At 44.7% G+C, this 21,219-nt stretch overlaps 1 protein-coding gene across 1 annotated transcript; it reads right to left on the reverse strand.

Moving 5' to 3' along the window:
- Nucleotides 1-336: 336 nt before the first annotated feature.
- Nucleotides 337-21,173, reverse strand: MCM3AP (minichromosome maintenance complex component 3 associated protein). The gene is made up of 28 exons (XM_079310282.1): nt 20,334-21,173; nt 20,036-20,259; nt 19,329-19,407; nt 17,964-18,111; nt 16,776-16,972; nt 15,673-15,812; nt 15,083-15,280; nt 14,601-14,869; nt 14,262-14,424; nt 13,553-13,713; nt 12,854-13,098; nt 11,867-12,057; nt 11,136-11,236; nt 10,191-10,322; nt 9,424-9,537; nt 9,125-9,277; nt 8,526-8,723; nt 8,159-8,227; nt 7,301-7,435; nt 6,741-6,894; nt 6,065-6,323; nt 5,637-5,734; nt 4,463-4,853; nt 4,088-4,345; nt 3,500-3,629; nt 2,671-2,865; nt 1,892-2,042; nt 337-1,773 (listed from the first exon to the last, which is right to left on the reverse strand). Exons 1-28 carry the CDS (start codon nt 21,154-21,156, stop codon nt 1,615-1,617), a joined length of 5,535 nt encoding a protein of 1,844 aa, XP_079166408.1. The 5' UTR covers nt 21,157-21,173; the 3' UTR covers nt 337-1,614.
- Nucleotides 21,174-21,219: the final 46 nt, after the last annotated feature.

Raw genomic sequence — 21,219 nt, forward strand, 5'->3', positions numbered from 1 at the left:
GGCCGGGCCCTCACGGGCGCGGGGAGGGCGGTTTTCTCGGGGAGCGGGCGGGTTGAGGGAGAGTGGTTCACAATGGGACGAGGTGGCCGAGTGGTTAAGGCGATGGACTGCTAATCCATTGTGCTCTGCACGCGTGGGTTCGAATCCCACCTTCGTCGACTTTTTGCTGCTGCCACGGGCTGTCTATCCAGATAAATGATATGGAAGAGGTCGGGAGTGCGACCAACCCCCAGCACTGATACACCAGAAACCCCCCGCGTAACAGACAGCAGCCACCCCCCCCTTTCCCCTTGGGAGCATCTCATACCATGAGCTCTTACAGAGGAATAAGACATCTTTCAAGCCACTAAAAATTTTATTAGGTACAAAACACAATTTACAGAAAATAGCCATGCTCCCAAAGCTCTGTTGGATTTTGACAGCTGAATTCCAAGTAAGCTGAGAAGATCAAAAGCAGGGCACAGGCTTCCCTTCACATGCAACCAGTTAAACTCAACAAAAGCGCAGGGAGCAGGAACAGCCTCAAAGCACACTCTAATTTAAACTTATTTCAACTTAGCAGTAAGCTACTCTTTTTATTTTGGGTTTAAGAGAAATAATACAAATGAAATGCTGAAATTAAAAAAACTGTAAAATTTCTTTTTTGGAAGGTAATTGACAGTTTCACACTACTGAGGATTTCAGCTTGGGTTGGGCAGGCAAGATAATCAGTTTAGTGTGGTTATTTATATTCCACCACCAGAAGCCTCTGTTTGAGTAAAACTTGCTGGTTTTGAAAGAAAAAGATTAACTATATAGGAGTACTGCAGACATGAAGTACATCTTCAAATTATTTACTGGGAATTAAACTGAAACCAAAGGCCTTCACCTTCCAAAAGTTTTTAAGTGCTGGAGAATGCAGGCTACCTGCTCTTCCAAAAAAAAAAAAAAAGCAAAATTGTTTCCCCATAGCTGTTTAGTGAAGACAGAAAGAAGCATCCTCTTTTCCAGCATGACATGGAATCTGTGGAATAAGCACCTCACCTGTTTTTAATGCTGAAAACATTGAATAAAACAGAACTGGAGCCCAAAACACCAAAAATCCTTTTGGATTTGCACTGAGCAACAACAAGTATGGCCAAGTGCTGTTCCAACTTGAGAATGACAGTTTCAACATTCCTGGAAAGAGAATAGGAACTTCAAACCATAGTGCTGCTGCAAGGCAGTTGCATGAAGGAAACAGACTGAGACAACATTTCAGGGACTGTGTCTATGGAGAGCAATTGCTCCAATGTTCCCAGGGGCCCATGCTACCCTCCAGCTGAACCTGATGAAGCTGTGTTTACCCAGAATGAGAGCTGGGAGAAATTGAAAACAACACTGTCATTTAAGATCTTCCAATAAAAACCATTTAGTTTGTCTCTGTGCCTGTGGGGCAGAAAAAGAGGGAGTCCCAAGACCATCCATGCACGCTGGCCCTGTGTAAAGCAGCCATGTAAGATGGGCCCAGGCCCCATGGCTGCTCTGTGTTCTCATCCCAGAACACCTGCTTGTTCTGGAATAGGCCCCAAGAGTCCATCTGCCCAGTCACCTTGATGTGGATTTCTTCCCTGAGTCTCCATGTCTCAGCTTCGCTCAAATGTCCACCATGTCCACCAGAGCAGAGAGGTGGAGCTTGGAGGCAGCCTCGGCCTCCTTGGTGGCTCTGAGGAGTCTCTGCAGGTGTTTGAGTCTGTCTGTCACTGCAGAGCTTTGCCCCAGCTCTGGAACCTTGTGTCCCTCCTGACTCCCAGCCTGGGCAGAAGGAAAGGAGATGAGACTGAGACTTTCTCTCAAGGTAATTCTCACTACAGGTTTTGCAGCTACTGCACTCCTCAGAACTTTAGTTTAGCTCACAACCACCTTCACTTACCTCCTGAGCAGCTGACATGGGACTCTTCACCAAGGGGCAGGTGGTGGCTGGGGTGGAGAGCAGAGACTGGGGGAGGTAGAGAGGAAGACCCAGGAGATCCCCAAGGGGCTTCATGTCCTCAGCTAGATATCGGTGCAGCTGTTCTTCAAACCTGGATGGGAAGGATAAGAGCACCAGTCAGATGGCAGCCTGGCTTTGTCCCTGTAACCAGTGCATTACACTAAGAGGTTTTTCTGGGTTCAGAAGCATCTGACCTCCATAGCCATATTCAGAACAGTCTGATGTTCCCTACTGCAGCTATCAAAATCCATCACAGAGAAATGTGGTACAGAAAGAAGCCACACAAACTTAAGAGACTCAACTTACAGGAAGGCTGACAGGACAAAAACCTCTTGGACCAACCTCAAAAGCTATAGTTCTCCACCTTTGTGATCCATATTGCTAGGAACTGACATCTGAGAGAGAAGTTTATAGACATTTGTGACACGGGGACAAACAGACCACTGTACACACTGTACTGCTTCAGTTTTGATGGCGTGACTGACCAGTTCTCAACCATTCCCAAGAACTCCAATAATTTCTACCATCCTGAACTGTTCCCGTGATGCAAGAAGGAAATAGTAGAGAACTGCCCTGATGTGGTTGATGAAAGCAGATGGAACTTGAGACAGTCTAGGCTTTTCTCTAGCACAGTTTAACTTTCTATTCCATACAAGATACAAATTGTTTACAAACCTGGGACGAAGCTTCAAGGAAAAGATGCTGCTCTGGGAACTTACCTCTTGTTTTCTATTTTTTCCAGTTGCAACTGTGCCAACAGATGTTCCTGGGCCAAGGATGTGTCTCTGAATTCATCTGTGCTGGGAATGGTCACTTCCTGACCTGGCAGCATGCTCATGCCAGAGCCATACTGACCCGACACCATGGAGATGCTGTAGGGTTTCTTAAAAGACTTGGGGGATTTTACCTTTGATCTGAAGGGGGGAGGAAAAAACCAACCAACAAAACCACATGAATTAGGATAAGTGCATTGATTTTTCCCTATTAGCTTGAAGCTTGGAAATAGCAGGGAGTGAGAAGTGATTATTTTGAGAAATAATACTGTTGTGCCTTGGTCCAACACAGCACCACCTGTCCATAGGATTAGAGAGGAACTAATCTGACAGGAGTATAAGATTCACCCCCAGCATCACCAACTACACAGCAGAGCTGCAACTAAGCTTCCAAGAGAGAAGACAGTGGTTTCCTTCTCAATGTGGGTAGGGAAGTGAGCTAGACTTGACATCTCAAATACTTTGATGTCACACAGTTCTAAGGCATCCTTTCCCCACAATTTATCTAGCATTTTCTCAGACTCACATTGTTTTCCCTCCATGCTTTTGCACAACTCCAAAGCCTCAGCAGCAGGGCTTTTTTTTTGGCAGAAGTTAATTTCTACACTTTTCAGCACTTCCCAACCAATCCATTTCTCTGAGAGCTGAGTAACCTTGTACAAATAAAATCTACTTCCTACTCTGTTTCAGCACAGACCTGTACATGATTTTAGGGAGATGTACACAAGCAGGTTCTGGGAGGATGCCAAATGTTGGTTTTCAGCATTCACCTCACCTGTCGTGGCATTGCCGGATCTCCTCCTGTGTCCGCAGCCTGGCTTGATCCCATGAGAAAGGCACAGTGTAGTTCTTTAAATGCTCCTTGAAGAAGTACACGCGAATCTGACCATCTTTACTTACAGCTTCTGTGAATAAACCCAAGCCAAACATTTATCATTTGCACAGGTTCTCTCCTTCAGAAGAAAAGCTCAGTATTAAAAAGGTAATTTGGGGCAAGAACATTTGTTCACTTTCAAATAGGTTTCAAACAGAGTCTCAGATAAGCTTCATTAATTAATGGAAGTGATAATTAACTGTGGCAGCTTGCCTTCCCTGCTGACAAGGCTTCTAAGGGGTAACTCTTGGCCTTTGCTTAATGCAAACCCTCACTGGGAGGGCTGAAGGACATTTGTAGACACAGGATAGTCAAGCCATAACCAAGACTAAACGGATACTCCAAGGGGAAGACAAATGCAGAACACAGTAAGACCACAGCTGCCTCCCTGCTACAAACCACTTGCTGCCATATGGAAAGGCACCACTGGCAATGTATTAAATACCATCACAAAAGAAGCATCATCCATGCTGCAAGAGGATACAATACCTGGAGTAACAGGTAGTTTGGGTGGCTTCCAGTCTCTCAGTTTATGATCAATACAGACTGCCAAGATACAATCCCAAGGGATTTCATCAACAGAAGGCCCATCTTCATCAGAGTTGCCAGTTGTTCTGTTTTTCCAGTTTTGGTAAGTTTTGCTCAGCAGATTCTCCACCTGAGACTGGATCAGTGGTAGAGTGTGAGGAGAACTTGCAATCTGAGAGACATACTGAAAGATCATGTGGCAAACAGGACGCCAAGGAGCTATGGAACAGAAAACACGAAGTGAATTGCAAGAATTTGTTACAGAACCAACACTGCACAGGCACATCTTGGAGAACAACGTGCTGCCAAGAAGATATTAGAGTGTGAGGTACCTACCACCTAAAGGAGGCAGATCTAGGTATGGGATTTGGAAGGACAGCACAGCCTTCTTCAGCCAGCCCAGGTGATCTGGCATGTTCCACTGCAGGTGGGGCAACACTTTGTTACCCCCTGCTTCTGAAAACTCTGTTACAGGCCAAGATAAGTCACAAAGGTGCTCTGAGGATGCCACATCTGACAGGAACTGCAGTACACTGTTGTAGAGCTCTATGATGACGCCAGGCTCCTGGGATGGCAGCCCAGCTAAATGCCTCTCCTTCCAGTCACGGTAGAAACGCTTGGCAAATTCTCCATCAATCCCATCCTCAATATACTCCTGAAGAGTCTGGCTACAGAGCTCAAGGGATGCAGGACACTGGGACACCAGCCAGCCCACAGCTTCAGAGATCTATGACACACAAAAGAGGGAGGGCTGAAAACTTCTCTACAGTGATTGGGACACAAAGGATTGAACACTAAGTTTGAATAACACTCTCCAAGAGAATATGCAGCAAAAGGCAAATAAATCAGGCATCATCATACTAATATTTGCAAGAATAATTCTCCAGCTAGGCCACAAACTGAATTTCCACACAGCAGGCTCAGGAACAGACAAAGAGGTTGTTCACATGAGGTACAGGTATGCAGTGGAATTCTCTGCTGCAGGATGGTGGGATTGTCGAAAACTTATCCATAAAAACTGGACAGATTCACAGAAATTAGCCAAGGGTGACTATATCATGTCTGATCATGGTAGTCCTTCAAGTGCAGACCTAAGCTGTGAGAGTTTGTGGGGGCGAATCACTCTGGGCTTGTCAGGAGAAATCTGTATGATCATATTCATGTACAGAACATGAGAGGTAGAAGAAACTCAGTCCTATCCACAAAGATGGGATAACTCTGGATGATCTCACAGCAGCCAGAACACCTACAAAGGGCCTTCAGCATATTAATACTAAGAGCTTAAGGATATAAACGTTTACCACCACCAGCACTTCTATGTTGGACAGCAACACAGGCAAGGCAGACAAGAGTGGGTTTAGTCTCAGTACAGTCTTCAGTATTACTTTTTCTTTTTTCTTTTTTTTTTTAATTTTTTCTTTTTTCCCAGCAAATGCCACTGATCTCTGGCCAGTGAAAATAGAACAGTCACAAATAATGGAAAATAATTCCTGTATCTTGCTGTTCTTACCCTTCTGGTGCCTTCCAAGTCATTGACAGAACTTGGGAGCTCCACAACAGTGTAGTCTGAAATAAGATGTGCTGAAATCAAGTCCTGGAGCATCAAACCTTAAAAAAATAAAAAACCTCATCATGTACACAGAAAGAACACATGTCCTTGGGCCACATGCTCCACATTACATTCACTGCATTGCTGCTCCCCCCTCCTCTCTGCCCACAGACTCTCAGGATCAAATACTGTGTGTGAAAGAAAACTGGAAGCCAAAACTGGTGAACTCTTAAGGCCTCAGGATTTTTAGGAAAGCTCTGGCATGTGCTGTACTTCACAGGCTCTCCCTTTACTGGATGCTATAACTGAGAGGTTGCACTAGGCTTAACACCTCAACTTGGGGCAGCCCTAAATAGGCATTGTTTCAAGACACAAAAACAATTACATACCATCTTCTACTTCCTTCTCCACAGCCTTCTCTTCCTGACCAGGGACTAGAACCACCAAGGGAACTATGGGGTGGAAAGGTTTGGCCTGAAGCAGCTGTTTCAGCTGCAGTAAAGCTGAAAGCCAGTAAACATCATCTTCTGCAACATCTTCACTCCTAACTCTGGGGGGCAGGAGAAGAATGAGGCCATTGGTCCCAAGCAAGTCCTTTTGTGTCTCAGCCATATCAAGCTCTGAGTCAGAGAGTGCACCATGTGCCACCTAGACAGGCAACATAGATGAGAACAGTAATGCAGATAAATAAGGCTATTTCCACATCAAAATCTGCAGTTTATCTTCACTGCCATTCAGTTTTGACATCCTTTCCAGGAGCTCTACACAACCTAAGACAACAAGCTGTTGTCAGGCCAACATGGATATGTCTGATAGATGAGCTGAGCATAGAAGTGCCCTTCAGCACCTGTGTTGGGACCATGAATTGATGATTCAGATTCTACTACTGTAGGTATTTCTCAGCTGATTAAAAACAAAGGAAAAAAGCCATCTTTTTTCAGACCTTTTCAACAACCTACCCAACCCAGTATCATCTCTCCCCATTCAACAGGAGACACAGTACCCACTGGAAAAGAGCCCACCCTGATATGGCCTCTTAGATATCATGAAATTGTTCTCACCTACCTTTATACACACACTGACTTTAATGCTTCTGCCCCCCTGCATGCCACGAGAACTAAATAACGTCAGCGTTTGAATTTTGCATTCTGTGTGTGAAGCTTTTTTCTCACAGCTTTCATGTCCCATAAACTTGGCTTTTAACCAATCCATCAGTATCCTAGCAAACAAAAAAAAAGGGCTTTGGGGGGTTTTGTTGTTGAAACTGGCATTTTAGGGTTTTAATATCAGCACCTCTAGGATACCACAATCTATCATAATCCTATATATCTAGGTTATGATAAATAGTCCTAATAAATATCTGTAAGTTTTAATGAAATTGTCATCCATCAAGGTTTTGTTTTCAGTAGGAGAAAAAGGAATTTAAAGATGTTAAAAAATAAAGATCACTGTAATGAATTACAGCTATATTGTTTAGAGTGCTCTGGAGGGGAAAAAACAAGCTGGAAATTTTACATGGGACAGGCAAAATTACATCAAAGACTGTGTATTGCTAATCTTCTACCTTGACAAAAGAAGTCTGCCCTGTTTGAGAAAGGGACCCAGCAACCAACTTTTCAATGTACCTATTGGGATCATCCTTGGAATATTCATCATCACTGGGCAAAACCAAGAGCGCCTTCCAAAACACCTGTTCTTGTTGAACTGGAATATGTTCTGTGATTAACGAGATGAGATCCAGAGGAGTCCAAGCTAAATCACTTAAAGAGAGACAAAAAACTGGTGAAAAGATCCACCACAGGGCTCTTTCCCAGCTGAGGAATGTCTGTCTTGTACTGAACAAGTTACAGTACTGTAAGTAGTGATCAGTTAATTCTTTGGATCTGTTGCTCATCCTGCAGGAACTGTAGCTGCTAAACCTGACACATGAGCCTTTCTCTGGGCATTTCAGGTGCACATGTGTACTGCTTCCCTTCCACACTGACCCAACAGACACCCAGGCCACTGGAGAGCATGAGGAGCCATGGGAAGCCAGACCTCCTGCTGCACTTCAAACATGTCAATCAATATTTTTTAACCACAAGCCAGGTCACTGATAGCTCATTTTACTCCTCTCCCCCTATAGCCCATCCCAGGCCCCATCCCATCCAGGTACAAAGCCACACCCCATAATACCCATTACATCCTTAAAATTACACCCAGGAAGATCATCTGGCCCAACACCTTCATTAATTTAGTGGAAGGTATCTCTGCCCATGGCAAGGGGATAGAATGAACAAAATTATCTTTAAGGCCCTTTCTAACCCAAACCGTCATATGGTTCTGTGACCTTCCTGTTCCCCTTATTCCAAAATACTCCCAGAAGAGAGGCTCCAAGTGGACATTCAGGCATGATTAGCCATACCTTTTAGCCATTTCTGGTACCTCTGGCATGTCTGCTGCAGCCTGCTTCTAAAGAAAACAGGAACCAAGCCCCAGCCTACCTTACCAACTCCTGGCAGAAGTGCTGAACTTTAATTTCATGTACTGTCTTGTTTCTCAGCAAGTTTAATCTGGAAATGAAATATTGTTGGCTGTACTTTTTGATATAAAGCATGTACTTTAAACAAATCTAACAACACTGAGGCGTAAGAAATATTATAGAGGCCTAAGAACATTGCTGTTAACAGAATAATTTATTTAGATTTTCAGTCTTGGTCACAGCTTTTGTGGAGAAAGTCTTTTTCTGGAAGCTATTGAAGAATAAACAGTTCTGAAAACCCACTAACATTCACAATGGAAGGAGTTTTGGTAACTTATCTTCCAAATGTCAACCAGATTGCCAACTGATGCCACTGGAAGTATCCTTACCTCGTGCAAGAGATTCCCACCTTTCCTCCATTCCCCAGGTTTACAAATCTCTTGCACAAGTTCTCCATGGCTATAGGCCACTCTGCACTGGGGGACAGTGCTTTCAACTGATGTTTGGAATCCAAACCACAGGGAGCAGCTGGAAATGCCCTCATCTGACGTTTCAACTTTGTCCGAGCTGCCACTGCTTTCCTCCACCTTTGGCAGAGAAGAGATAAATAGGTCATATTTAGACCTCTGTCACCAGGTATTTGTACAATGAACATCATCACAACCACACTGAAAGTGCGGCAGGAAAACCAGTAACCAGCAGAAAGAATACATGGATAAGCTATTGCAAGTTTCTAGATAGAATGAAGCTGGAGTCTCCTACTAAGCTTACTACCTGACTACAACAAGGTGATAGTCCCCTCCCATGTACAGTAATTTACCAGAGGCTGGTACTAAGACTGTAAGGTCTACACTTACTTATCATGAAGATAAGAAAGAAAAAACTATCTCAAAAAGAACACAACCAGACAGCAGTAGTTTCATCTCCATCAACTGCTCCATGCCAACACTCCCAAGAGAAGCAGCTGTGTCCCAAGGTGGTAACTCACCGCTGTAAATATTTACAGAAACACTGGAGTTCCTGAAGGGTTTCCTTGGCAATCTGGAAAATCTCATCCTCCAGAAAGAGTTCCATGAAGTGGCCACACACTTCTTCTGAACACCGGGCAATCCGGGCATGCCGGTCTCTTTCTAAGGCACACCTGGTTCCAAATAAATGAAACCAAGACTGCTGTGGTGAAGACCTCCAGCAAATGCCAATTCAGGGCTGAGATGCAAACAGGGAAGTCCATGACATTTAGGAAACCCTTGGGAATGCAAACTACAGCATGCAGTACATTGTACATACCTTAACTCATTGGCTGAAGCTTCTTTAACACCCTCCTTTATTACTTCTTCCATTAATTCCACACCCAGCAATTGGCTCAACTGCTTTATCAACTCTTCTCTTTCCTGTTTTTGCCTGGAAGGACAGAGAAAAGATCTACACAAGTAAAAAAATTTACACTGACAAATCTGCTGCTTTAGTTACACAAGCACTACATGCAGTGTCAAACAGCTAATCTACCTAAATTATTTCCTGCTATCTGGTTTCTAACTAAACAGCTTTGCATGGAGCCAGGTTCCCCTCAAAAACACAGATGATAATGTAGTTCCCTAAGCAACCTGATCTAGTGAGGGGCATCCCTGTCCAGGGCTGGGGCTTGGAATTAGATTATCTTTATGATCCTTTCCAAACCAAACCATCCTAGGACTCTATTTCTTCTTACCCCAAAAAGATAAAAACAAGTAGCTCACTCGGAAAAGTTCCTGCATACAGCAGATGCATGGCCCTCTCTGGAAGCTCTGGGTAAAGAGAAGTTCCTAAAATTCCCATCCACCATTTTCACCATAGCTCTGAGGTGACCAAAATGCTAACCAGCAGGTCACCTGAGAATGCAAAGGGGAACCCTGCCTGCACAATCCCAGGGGAGTTCAAAGTGAGACTGTTGTGCCACTGTGGCAGAAAGACAGGGCTTGAGCAGAGGCACAAGGACTCAGGCTGGCTCCAGCTGTCCTTGCATTGTCCAGGGTGTACTCAGCCCACCCTGCCCCACAGCCAAAGCAGTGCCTCACCTCTCCTCCTCCACTCTGCGCTGCTCCTCCTCGACACGCTGCCTTTCCACATTGAGCATGTTTCCAGCCATTTCTCTGAGGATCTCCTCCATCACCTCAGTCACAAGCTCCTCTATGGAGGTCTCTGAGGCGCTGTGCAGAAACAGCAAATCTCTCCTCAAAGCCAGAATGTTTTCATTTAAAGCCCTAGGTCTATGCTTTTCTCAGCCACACCTTGCTCTCTGTGGTGGGCTGACTCCAGCCATTAGCCAAGGACCCACATTGATACTGGGTTAATCCCCTCCCCACAGGGAGACAGGGAAGAAAGTAGGAAGAAAAAAGGAAAACTCATGGATGGAAATAAATACACTGTACAGAAAGGCAAAACACCCCATCAAGCAAAGTAAATGCAGCCAGTCATCATTTCCCATGGGAAGAGCAATACGCAGACAGTATCCAATCAATGTCCACCCTGAAAGCCACAAATCTCCAACTTCTTCTTCTAACCCAGTTTTATTGCTGACCATGACATCACAGGGAATGAAGTTTAGACTGTCTGTCAGCTGTCCCCATTCAGCAATTACCAGACGGTGGAGGAATAACAACAGTTTGGGTTACATCCCACATCTACGACTCTACCAACTGCCCTGGAGAGGAAATTTATCAGAAGCAGAGAAGCAGCCAGATCTGGACTTGCTCCTCTTGGCCCCCTCTGGGCACCTTCCCTTCCATGACAGAGGTTTCTTGACAGGCAAAGCTTCCAGAGGCTTGGGTCAGCCTTCCCTTAGGCTAGAGTTGTGATGTGACAGACATCTGAAGAAAGGTCTGCTTTCCCTTCCACTGCATAACATGGCCTCCATCACAGACCTGGCAGTGCTTAGTTTTACCGTCTGAACACATGGTGCTGCTATAGCAAGGGGCAGCCGTGGTGACATTCGAGGAGAATCTGCAAGAAATACTCTTTACCAGATAGCAGCAGCCACGTAAGCTGCTCCTGCTCTGCCCACTTCTCTGCACTCTCCTTTAAGGACATCGTGCACCAGCCCATCCACCACTTCGGCAATGTCCTGTAACACAGCAGAGGAAGCAGCTGAACCAAGGTGCAGTCCTTCTCAGGAGTAAATCAGGAGTAAAGCTCTCCAGACTTGCTTAACTGTAATTCAAAGCAGCATCTGTATTTCTGCTTACAAACTGAGCCAACTTAAGCAAACACAACAGCATGCAAACTTCAGACTATTTACACTATCTAAAAGGTTAGTAACAGCCCAGAAACAAAAGCAGATTTTTGTACTTAATATGGGCAAATCAAATAACTGAAGAGAGACTCCTATTTTCTTACTTTAGACTTGCATTCTAGCTGATTGAATTCCAAATTATCAGCTCTACCCATCACTGAAATTTGCCATTATCTAGGTAGAATATGGCAACTGTACTATACAAAACAATGAGACGCTCAGACTGGTTCAGCATCAGCACACAATAATTTGTGTAGGAGGGAGAAAAACAGCACAGGTAGACAGGGTTCACATTCAAGACCCAGCATTAATGGTCATGTACCCACAGGAAGAAACTTTGCCATGTCTCATCTGACATACATCCATGTTTCAGCAAAATGAAATACCCTAAGAATTTGGTTATCTTTTGTTATATTTCACAGATCTTTCCCAATATTTCCCGATGGGTTTAGATTTCCCTACCGTGTCCGAGTAGCCAGGCTGAAACTTTGAATGGGGAGACTCAGGCTGTGCAGCAGGCTGGGAGATGGGCTGTGCAGAGGGCAGGACTGGCACCAGCTGATGAGGCAACAGTGAGGGCAGAAGGTGAGGTGAGGGCTGGACTCTCACTGCTGTGGCATCTAAATCCACACCTCTGCTTTCCACTCTTCCTTCTTGGGAGAGGAGAAAAATTAAGGAAACCAGACCAGTCGTGAACAGAAGCAAATTTTCTCTTCAAAAAACAGGCTTGTCTGAAAAAACTCAGCATGTCATAAAATAAATCTGTAACAGGAGCTTGTTGCCTTAAAGTTAAAAATATGTATCACAGAAATAATTTATATCTATGAATGTTTTATACAAAACATTTAAACATTTAATTGCACATTATCCCCTTTACCAAGTGCATTTCCAACAAAGCAATTGTTTTAAGTTAGACAGACCTGGTACCTACACAATCTGTACTTCCAACAAGGGCACAAAAGCACACATTCACCTAACCTGAAAACTGATGTGTTCATACACACAGTGTATAAACAAACAGCTGCAAATGAAAAACATGAAAACTGCAAAGGGAAGTTGGTTTTCTGAAGTAGTCAAACACTTGGTATTTCACTTAAATTGGCAAAATGTGGCTCATTAGAAAATTATGTGAATTGAGAAACACATTTTATTAATCACATCATTCTTGGCTTTTACAGATACATAAATACACTTAGGCAACTTAGTCTAGTGGAAGGTGCTTCTACCATGTCAAGGATGTAGGAACTTGATGAGCTTCAAGGTCCCTTCCAACTCAAACCACTGTGTGATTCTCTTATGATTTAAACTGTAGTCCTTTCACTGCATCTAAATTTCCGTGCAGTTTAAATCTCTGAACCACAAACAGCTTCTGCTTTGCACAATAAACCTGCTAAGGGCTGCCTCAACTCTGTGTTCTGAGCGGTACCTAAAATGCAGGTTTGCTCTTACCTGTTGCTTCCACACTTGGTTTTTGGCTACTGCCAGCCTGATCCACAGAGGTGCTTCCACCAATGTACTTGTTCTGCCCATTGAAGCTGGACACGGGCACATGGTGGGACACTGGGGGCAAAGGCCCCCCATTCACAACCTCCCCAACAGAGACAGTGAGTTTCTGGCTGACAAACAGGGATTTCTGTGGTTTGGGTAATCCATCTGGTTCCAGGAAAGCTGAGCGATTCAGCTCCACGTAACCCCTGGGGAAAAACAAAAGTAACAACCAAGTATGTCCTCAAAGCTCCAGGCTTTCAATTCTGAAACTTACTGTTTTGAAACAGAATGTGGACAGGAATAGATAGCTAACTGACATCCTTGAGGGTTTTTTTCCCCTTTTCCAATCTCTCAAAACATCCAAGTTTGGATGAACACACAATGCATGGATTTTCATGGCAGACACATCTGTGAACTGCTGTCCTCCAACATCCTTTAAGAGCTGGTTTGCACTGCTCAGCTTCATCCCACCCTACAGGCATCACTGTGATGCCAGTTAGCCATGAAGCAGAACTGTCTCCTTATTTCCTATGGAGAACCATCCCCTTTTCTTGGCTCGTTCTTTCTCTGGTTCCAACCTGCAGCAGCAGCTCCCCCATATTACCTCTTTGCTTGGCATCAGGCTAAACACCCCCAAGGCATAACTTTCCTCACACTTACCCATCCGATACACTCAGGCCATAGTAACTTATAAAATCAGTTGCCTCCTCGCAGTCTTTGAACAGCAGCATGCGGACCAGGTGGTCCAAGGGGAACACTGTACTTCTCTGAGTGCTCACAGTGTAGGCAATATTGAGGGATTTGAGACCATCCTTACGAATCTGGGGGAACAGAAAAAGCCATATAACTACTAGGAAAGAACCCAAAATAAACTATGAAGCATACAATAAACAGGAGAATAATATTTAAATACACCAATACTTTATCATCAAAGATCCATACAAACAATTACTTAGAGTTCCAATTTTGTTTTTAAATTCTATGCAGTTGCTTTCTAGCTCCTGTTCCTCTTTCATGATATTTGTTTTGAGCATATCCCTTTGTGATTCTTGTGTAGAAAAAACACCTCGCAAGGTCTTCTGAAAGTGCAAGCTCATATTTGCTTTGCAAGACTCTCAGGCCTGCTTCTCTATTACGTTTCAGGTAAATATTTATTTGTACATAATTACAAGAAAAAAAAAAGAGCATTTCAGTATTTGCATTTCATATCACAGTAGAAAGGTCCTGATAAATTTTTAATACTGCTAAAGAACAAGTAACAATATTATTTTTAAGGCTCAATATCTACTAAGTTTTCTGCTGATTTCCCCCCCACATCCCATAGTCTTACTCATTAATACTTGTAAAAATTCCATCTGTTTTTTCTCACCTGGTTGAAATAACAGTGTAAGAGGCAGGCATTCAGATATGAAGCTGCTTGCACAAGCTTGAAAAACCGCACAAAATTGTTGCTGTTTAATGCAGCAAAGGCTTGAACTGCAAATCTAACTTCAGGCGAGTTTCTAACCTCTGGACGGAATTGCTGAACCTCTCTGTGAAGACAAAAGACAAAGACAAAACTTTTGCTTCAATATTGAAAAATCGCAATTCAACAGCAACCTGCAGCAGCACAGAATTAAAATCAGCAGCATTACAATTTGTCTGGATTTAATTATAAACTCCATTTTTTCCAGATGTAAAGAGAGAAAAAAAGTGGTCTTATTCTCACCTGAGAATATCGCCCTTGTTGAGATTCAGCAAGACATTATAACCCCTGAACTCTGCTTCACTCTTGCAGTAAATCCCCTTGTTAGCCAAGTCCTGATACATCTCCTTTAAGCTCTGCAGGCATTTAGTCATGTTTTCATTGTTTATTTTGGCATCAAAGGAGGACATGGGCTCTTCACACAAGTGATGAGCACAGTGGATGTGAAAGCGAGTGCACTTCTCAATCAGAGACACCATCAGCTGGTTGCAAAGGTGTTGCTGGGTTATATCCTAACAGAAAAAAAAAGAATGCATTACATGTATTTTTAACTAGTTTAAGTGCACAGTCACCCGACACTACCTCTGTAAAACCCATTTCACCATGCTTTGAGTCACTCTGCAATTCGAAATGTTTCAACAGCTATTGCTTTTGGCTTCCATTTTTTATAGCATGATGGCATCTTTTGCTTTTTATCACCATACATCTCCATCCATAGTTCTTACCTTTCTTATTCCACGAGTTCTGTTCCAGACAAAGTCATACCATTCTCGGTAGTTTCCTTCTCCTTGGTCCATAATATTTGTCACTAAGTAGTCCATGGTCATGCTCAGCACCTCAGAGGGTCTCAGTTCATGGGGCAAAGGTTCCTCCTGATCTGCTGAAGACCTGCTATATTCCTTGATTGCTGCTGCATGATCCACCTGCAAGAGGTGAGGAAAAGAATCAAAACTCAAGAAGTATGTACAACTTCCAAGCAGTAAAGAGGATTTCATCCCACCCATGCCTTTAACTTCAGTAAGGAGTAGACTATTGAAGTGTTCACTTAGTCTCTAACTCTTAACGTTTAAGACAATATACAGCTATAGGTAATTACTTATAATATATAACTACAGCTTTAGAGCTACAGTTCTAAATAACCGAATAGAAGACATGACACGAGTGAAAAAGCAAATCTTGTTTTCTGATGGGGAATTGAAAGGTAATAATTAAACAGCTACAGAATTTTTGCACCAGAATTACCCCTGTAATCAGCTAAACAATACTGACAGCTCAAATGAGCATCAGGCATACTGATATCCTGGAAACTGCATACCTTGTCAGTTCCTAGAAGCAATTCAAAGATGCTGAGCTGGTTTCTTGTCTCCCTCATGTAACGCTCCTTTTCAGGACACATATCTGGGCAAGTGCCAACAACAGTTTTTGCTTTGCCAAGATCAGTCCTTTTTATTCGAGCTAAAACAAAAAAAAGCAACAAACAGAAATAACTGAACAAACACTAAGCATCTCTTGGGTTTGGGGTTTTTTTGGTCACAATAAGCTACTACCCTAATGTGTCAAAACAGCCCTGACCATGCAAGGCTGTACCTAAACCTTGATACAGCCAGAAATGTGCAAGGATGAGGTTCTCCCCACTCTGAAGCCTGTCCAAGTATTGCACATATTGTGAGTTTTGCTGAAAAGACCAAAGCTTTTCAAAGATACCCAATGTTTTGTGTCCTAAGGAACAACAGTTTCAAAATTCTGCATTGAGTGGACAAGAAGTTTGTCAGTATTAAAAACAAGATCTTAAATTAGAAATAGGATCAGTTTTGAAACTGGAAGAACAACATGGAAGGTTTCACAACCACCACTGTGAAACAAAAGGACATTTCTTGAAATAATTCTCAGCTGTATAATAGCTTGAATTTGGAGAAATACTGGAGGTACTGGCACAAGCTGCTCAGAGAAGGTGTAGTAGCCCCACCCCTAGAAGTGTTCAAAGGCAGACGGAATGAGGCTTGGAGCAACCTAGAATACTGGAAAGCCCATGGCAAGGGGGTGGGACTGGATGAGCGTTAGCATCCCTTCCAACTCAATTATGTGGTTCTATGAAATGCAGTTAAGGCTTTGGTAACCTTCTTTAAAGAGAGTCTGTAGAGATGCAGATCTCCCTATGTGCCCTCCTTCAGAGAAGATGGACATTCTGCCCTTCCCTTTACATAGAACATCACATGAGCAATAAGTAAAACAGATTTGTGTGTTCTACAAGAAAAAAAATACAGAAAAAAATACACTAGGGAGAATATTTTATAGACTGCTCCACATTAAACTCTCTTTTAAGACACATCTATAATATCACAACAGCTTTGCCACAAAACCCAAACACTTACTTCTTTCCAGCAGAGCAGCAGATGCCACACTTATTAAGTTAATTACCTTGTCGCATGATTTTGTCCCTCTGATCCAAAAGCCTGTATCTCTCTTCAGATGTCTCAGCCACCAATCCTACCAGGTTACTGAGAGACAACAGCGAAGCTCCCAAGCCCTCTGAGCTTTGTCCTTCAGAACTGGAATCAAACAGCTCTGCTTCAAACTGAAGCGCCTTTCGAAGGCCAGGCTTCTTCGCTGGAGAACTATAAACAGAAAACTTTTTTATCAATAATATGTTAATGCATGCCCTGGTCTTAATCAGTTCACTGTTCTTTACGATGCCAGCATCTGTTTAGAAGAGTATTTTGCTCAAAGGAAAATGTGAACAATGTATGGATGTGCTAAGCTAAGCTAATACCAACACGGGGAGTTACCTGGTTAAACCCTCAGCACTGCCCTGACAATGCTGCCAAGAGTTCTGATATTGTGGAGAAACTCCTAACAGAAAAGTTATTACTAAAAAAGTGTCATTGAGGGGACAGAAATGGATGGCTCTTGTAGCATTTTGCATCACTATGGCACAGCAGTTTATATTTTACGCTAGGACCTGGCTTCCTGGCGTGAAGACAAACTCAATGTGCTTTCTATAGCAACAGAGATTACTTAAAGATTTTACAGGGCCAACGACAAACATGCTTTTAAAATCAAGGGATACTGATTCCTTTACAACATATAACAGACTTTATATGACTCCACATATCAAATGCCTTTTGTCAGACTAGACACACTATTGAGGTATGACAAAAATGACAACCTTGTGGTATTGTGACTGCCACAAACCAGGAAGACTGTTCATTTGAAGTGAGACAATGATTCAAACTAGTTCAAAAAGGAGACTCTCATTCCACAGAACTGTAATTGCCTCCAAAGGAAACTGCTTGCTTGAGAAACTCATTGAATCAAGAACACAGTGCCTTAACTGCTTGGTCCTAGTTGGGCTCTGCACTGTTTGTTCACTTCCCCTCATGCCTCATACTGCAGTTCCTTTTATGAACAAAATCCAGAGACCAAAGTAAAAGACCCTAATAAACAGTTAGGAATATCCCTCAGATGAAATGTGAGAGCTGAGTACTTCTAATTCAGAAACCAGAAAAGGAAAGCAGCCTCCCTGAAGAAAATATGACTATTTGGCACATAGTCTTTCTCCAAGCTCCCCCTTTTCTGCCAGGTGGATTCCCAAAGGAGAGGACATACCTTCTCCCAGGCAAGACACTGCTGGCAGAAGACCTTATTAAAGGTTTTCTAAGTGGGGAATGCTGATAGCTTTGCTCTTCACTGCTTTGCCTTCCTTCATCTTCACCTGATTTCTTCTCCTTGGATGAAAATTCTCTTTTTGCTGGACCTGAAATGACACACAAATATGAAACCAGGTACCTGCCAAGCACTTTAATCAACAGCTATTTCTTGACCTCATAGAGGTGGTGATAAAAACTAAGACTCCCAGTTTTGTACACGCGTGCAAAGCTTCCACTAGGAGCTGTACCAAGTTTCCACCAATTGCTATCAAAGTCATTGCTCTATAAAGAATAAGTATTTTTCAAGACAACATCACTTAGTAATAACTGCAATTATCAGTAAACAAAGTCTGATCCTCAACTGAATCACAGTTCTCTCAGCCTCATGTTATAACCCACGAGTCGTAACTCCCTATGGGATATGAAATCCATTTCACCTGCATAAATCACAATTTCAAGTACTCCTACTGAAAGCATTTATTTCACATAAGCTTAGACTCAGGTTGGCATGAGTTAACACTTGCAGGAATGGAGAATTTCTTCTTCCAGAGACAATTTTTCCAGTGGGATTTCTTAAACCCTCCTTGAATAGTTACTTCAGAATGCTACCATACATGCTGCCACAGACATAACACCATGATAAAATGACAGCTGGCAAAGAGGCAGCCGTAGAGCTGCTGCTTCAAGATGTTCATTCTCCGAGAGACAACTGGGCAGCTTGTTTTCTGGAAGGCAAGGCTGATGTTGGTCAAAGCTGAGCTGAACCATCCATCTGCTGGCAGCTGAAGTGCACCCTCAGGCTAGGGGTGCTCACAGGCACACACACTATACTCATGGAGCTAAAGAAAGGGAAGGACTTGACATTATAAGTATTTACCCGGAGACTGAACAATTTCCTCTTGCCCTAGTCCCAAGCAGGGTCTGGAATCTCACTTCTAAACTCTGTAGGCTGTTCTTTTTTGGTTCAAACAGTGTCTAACTATTGATGCATAGAACAACCTCAGCAGACACTGCAGAGACTCTCAGGACACTTTGCTTAGGTTGGTTCTCAGAACTTTTTCCTGAAAGCTGAAGTCCACATCCCAGACCATGATCTGATGCAGGCAGCAAAGCATTTCAGACTGGGTTTTCTTACAAAGAACATCGTAGTTCTACACATAAGCACAAAGTTGATCAACATATTGCTGTTGTATGACTGCATTAAGGATTCAACCAAGATCTCTCCTACTAGGAGATAATTTAGGTATCATACTCAGCACATCAGAGAAAAAAAGAGCAGCTGGCACACTCTATACATCATTCAGTAGTCTGAAAAGAGACTTACTTGTTTTCTTCTTTTGCCAAAATGTTACTATGTCTTTGTGCAACTCTTTTGCTTTTTTCCTGGCAAGAACTGCAGAAGCCTGAAAGAAAACAAAAGCAGAGCATGGAAACCTACTGGCATCACAACACCGAAATGCACAGAGCAGGTTTTGCCGCAGAAACATTTACAGGTTCTCAAAAACTCTGGTTGTTGTATTTTAACCTACGTGCAATCAGCTGTACTGGTCAACAGAAAAATGCTGTTTTTCTACAAACAAGAGTGTAGTTTTCATCAGTGCTAAACCTAGCCCAAACACTCAGATTTAAGTCTTTCTTCATATAATGAGAGACCAGATTGGGTTGGAAGGGATCTGAAAGATGATCAAGCTACACGCTCCTGCCTCAAGCAGGGACATCCACAACTAGACCAGGCTGCTCCAAGCCCCCCAGTCAACCTGCTCTGGAACACTGCCAGGGATGGGGCAGCCACAGCTTCTCTGGGCAACCTATGCCAGGGCTTCATCACCTTCAAATAATTTCTCTCTAAAATCCAACTCCTCTTTTAGTTTATACTCATCACCCTCTCCCAGTCTGTCCCTATAAAAAGCGGCTTTCCCTCTTTATTGTAACCCCACTTCAGACACTGGAAGGGGCTCTAAGGTATCCCTGGATACCTTAGAGTTCTCCAGGCTGAACACTCCCAAGAGTTATGCCACTTCTCATACTCACATGATCAAAAAAGTGGAGGACAGCCATTTTTTTATTACGCCTCGTCATGATGCGACGAACTTTTACGAACTGGCCAAAGTGTTTTTCCAGCACAGTCCTGTCGTTGAGGTAGTCAGGGATGTTCTTGCACTGGACGGCCGTCAGCTCCGCGGCTGGCAGACCCCCCAGCGCCTCCGTGCTCTCGCTGCCGCGGCTCCGGCGAGCAGGGGCGGCGGGGGCCGCATCTGTGACGAGAAGGAACACGAGCAGTCAGCCAGCGGGGAAAACACTCGAGCGGCCCCACCAGACTCCCGCCCACCTTCTCGGGCGGGCTCCCGGGCCTCGGCCTGCGGCGCCTCCTCGGCGAGTCCCCGCTCGGCCTCGGGGCCGTCCCCGCGCTCTCGCTGCTCGCGGGCCTGGCTGCGCAGCAGATCCTCCAGCGTGCGACCGAACAGGATCCCGCCGCGCGGCCGGCTAAGCATCACCGCCCGCTTCTCCGGCGGCGCCGCCGCACGTCCGCCCGCCACCGCCCGCCGCGGCGAGCGCTCCCGATCCTCCTTCCGTTTCAGCCCTTTGGACGGCGGCTCCCCCTGATCCTCTAGCAGCGCCCTGGGGCTTCTCTCTTCCGGCCGCCCCAAAGCGGCGGCGGGACGCGAGAACGAGAAAGGCTCCCGCGCCACCGCCGCCTCGGGGCCCGTCTCAGACGCGAAGCCGAAGGGCGATGAGAAAGCAAAGGCGGCAGGGGCAGCCGGGCCCTTCTCCGCCTCGCCGCCTGACACCGGCTTAAAGGCAGCGGCGCTCTCGGGCGCCTTGAAGCAGAACTCAGGCGCCGCGAAGGCACCACCGCCGCCACTCGACGCTTCGCTGGAAGTCGGGAAGCCGCCCAGGCTGGAGGGCGGCCTGAAGCTGAATCCAGCATTCCCCGCCGGGGCCGGTGCCTGGCCCAGCGCATAGGGCGACGCAAAGGGGAGGCCGGCGGGGCCGCCGCCCTGGCCGAATATGGCGGGCTGCCCGAAGCGCAGCGGCGGCGGGAAGGAAGACGGGCCACGGAACGGGGCCCGCGCCGACATCGCTGCGGCGGCTGCCTCGAACCGCCTTGCGAAACGAGATCCGCATGCGCGGTGGGGAGAAGCCTTGGCCATGGGGCGGGGTCCTGTGGGGAAGTGGGCGGGGCTACGGCGGCCGCAGGACAGTAAGAGTAAGGG

This window comes from Erithacus rubecula (assembly GCF_903797595.1).
Source record: "Erithacus rubecula genome assembly, chromosome: 8".
In the NCBI taxonomy this organism is placed as follows: Eukaryota; Metazoa; Chordata; class Aves; order Passeriformes; family Muscicapidae; genus Erithacus; species Erithacus rubecula.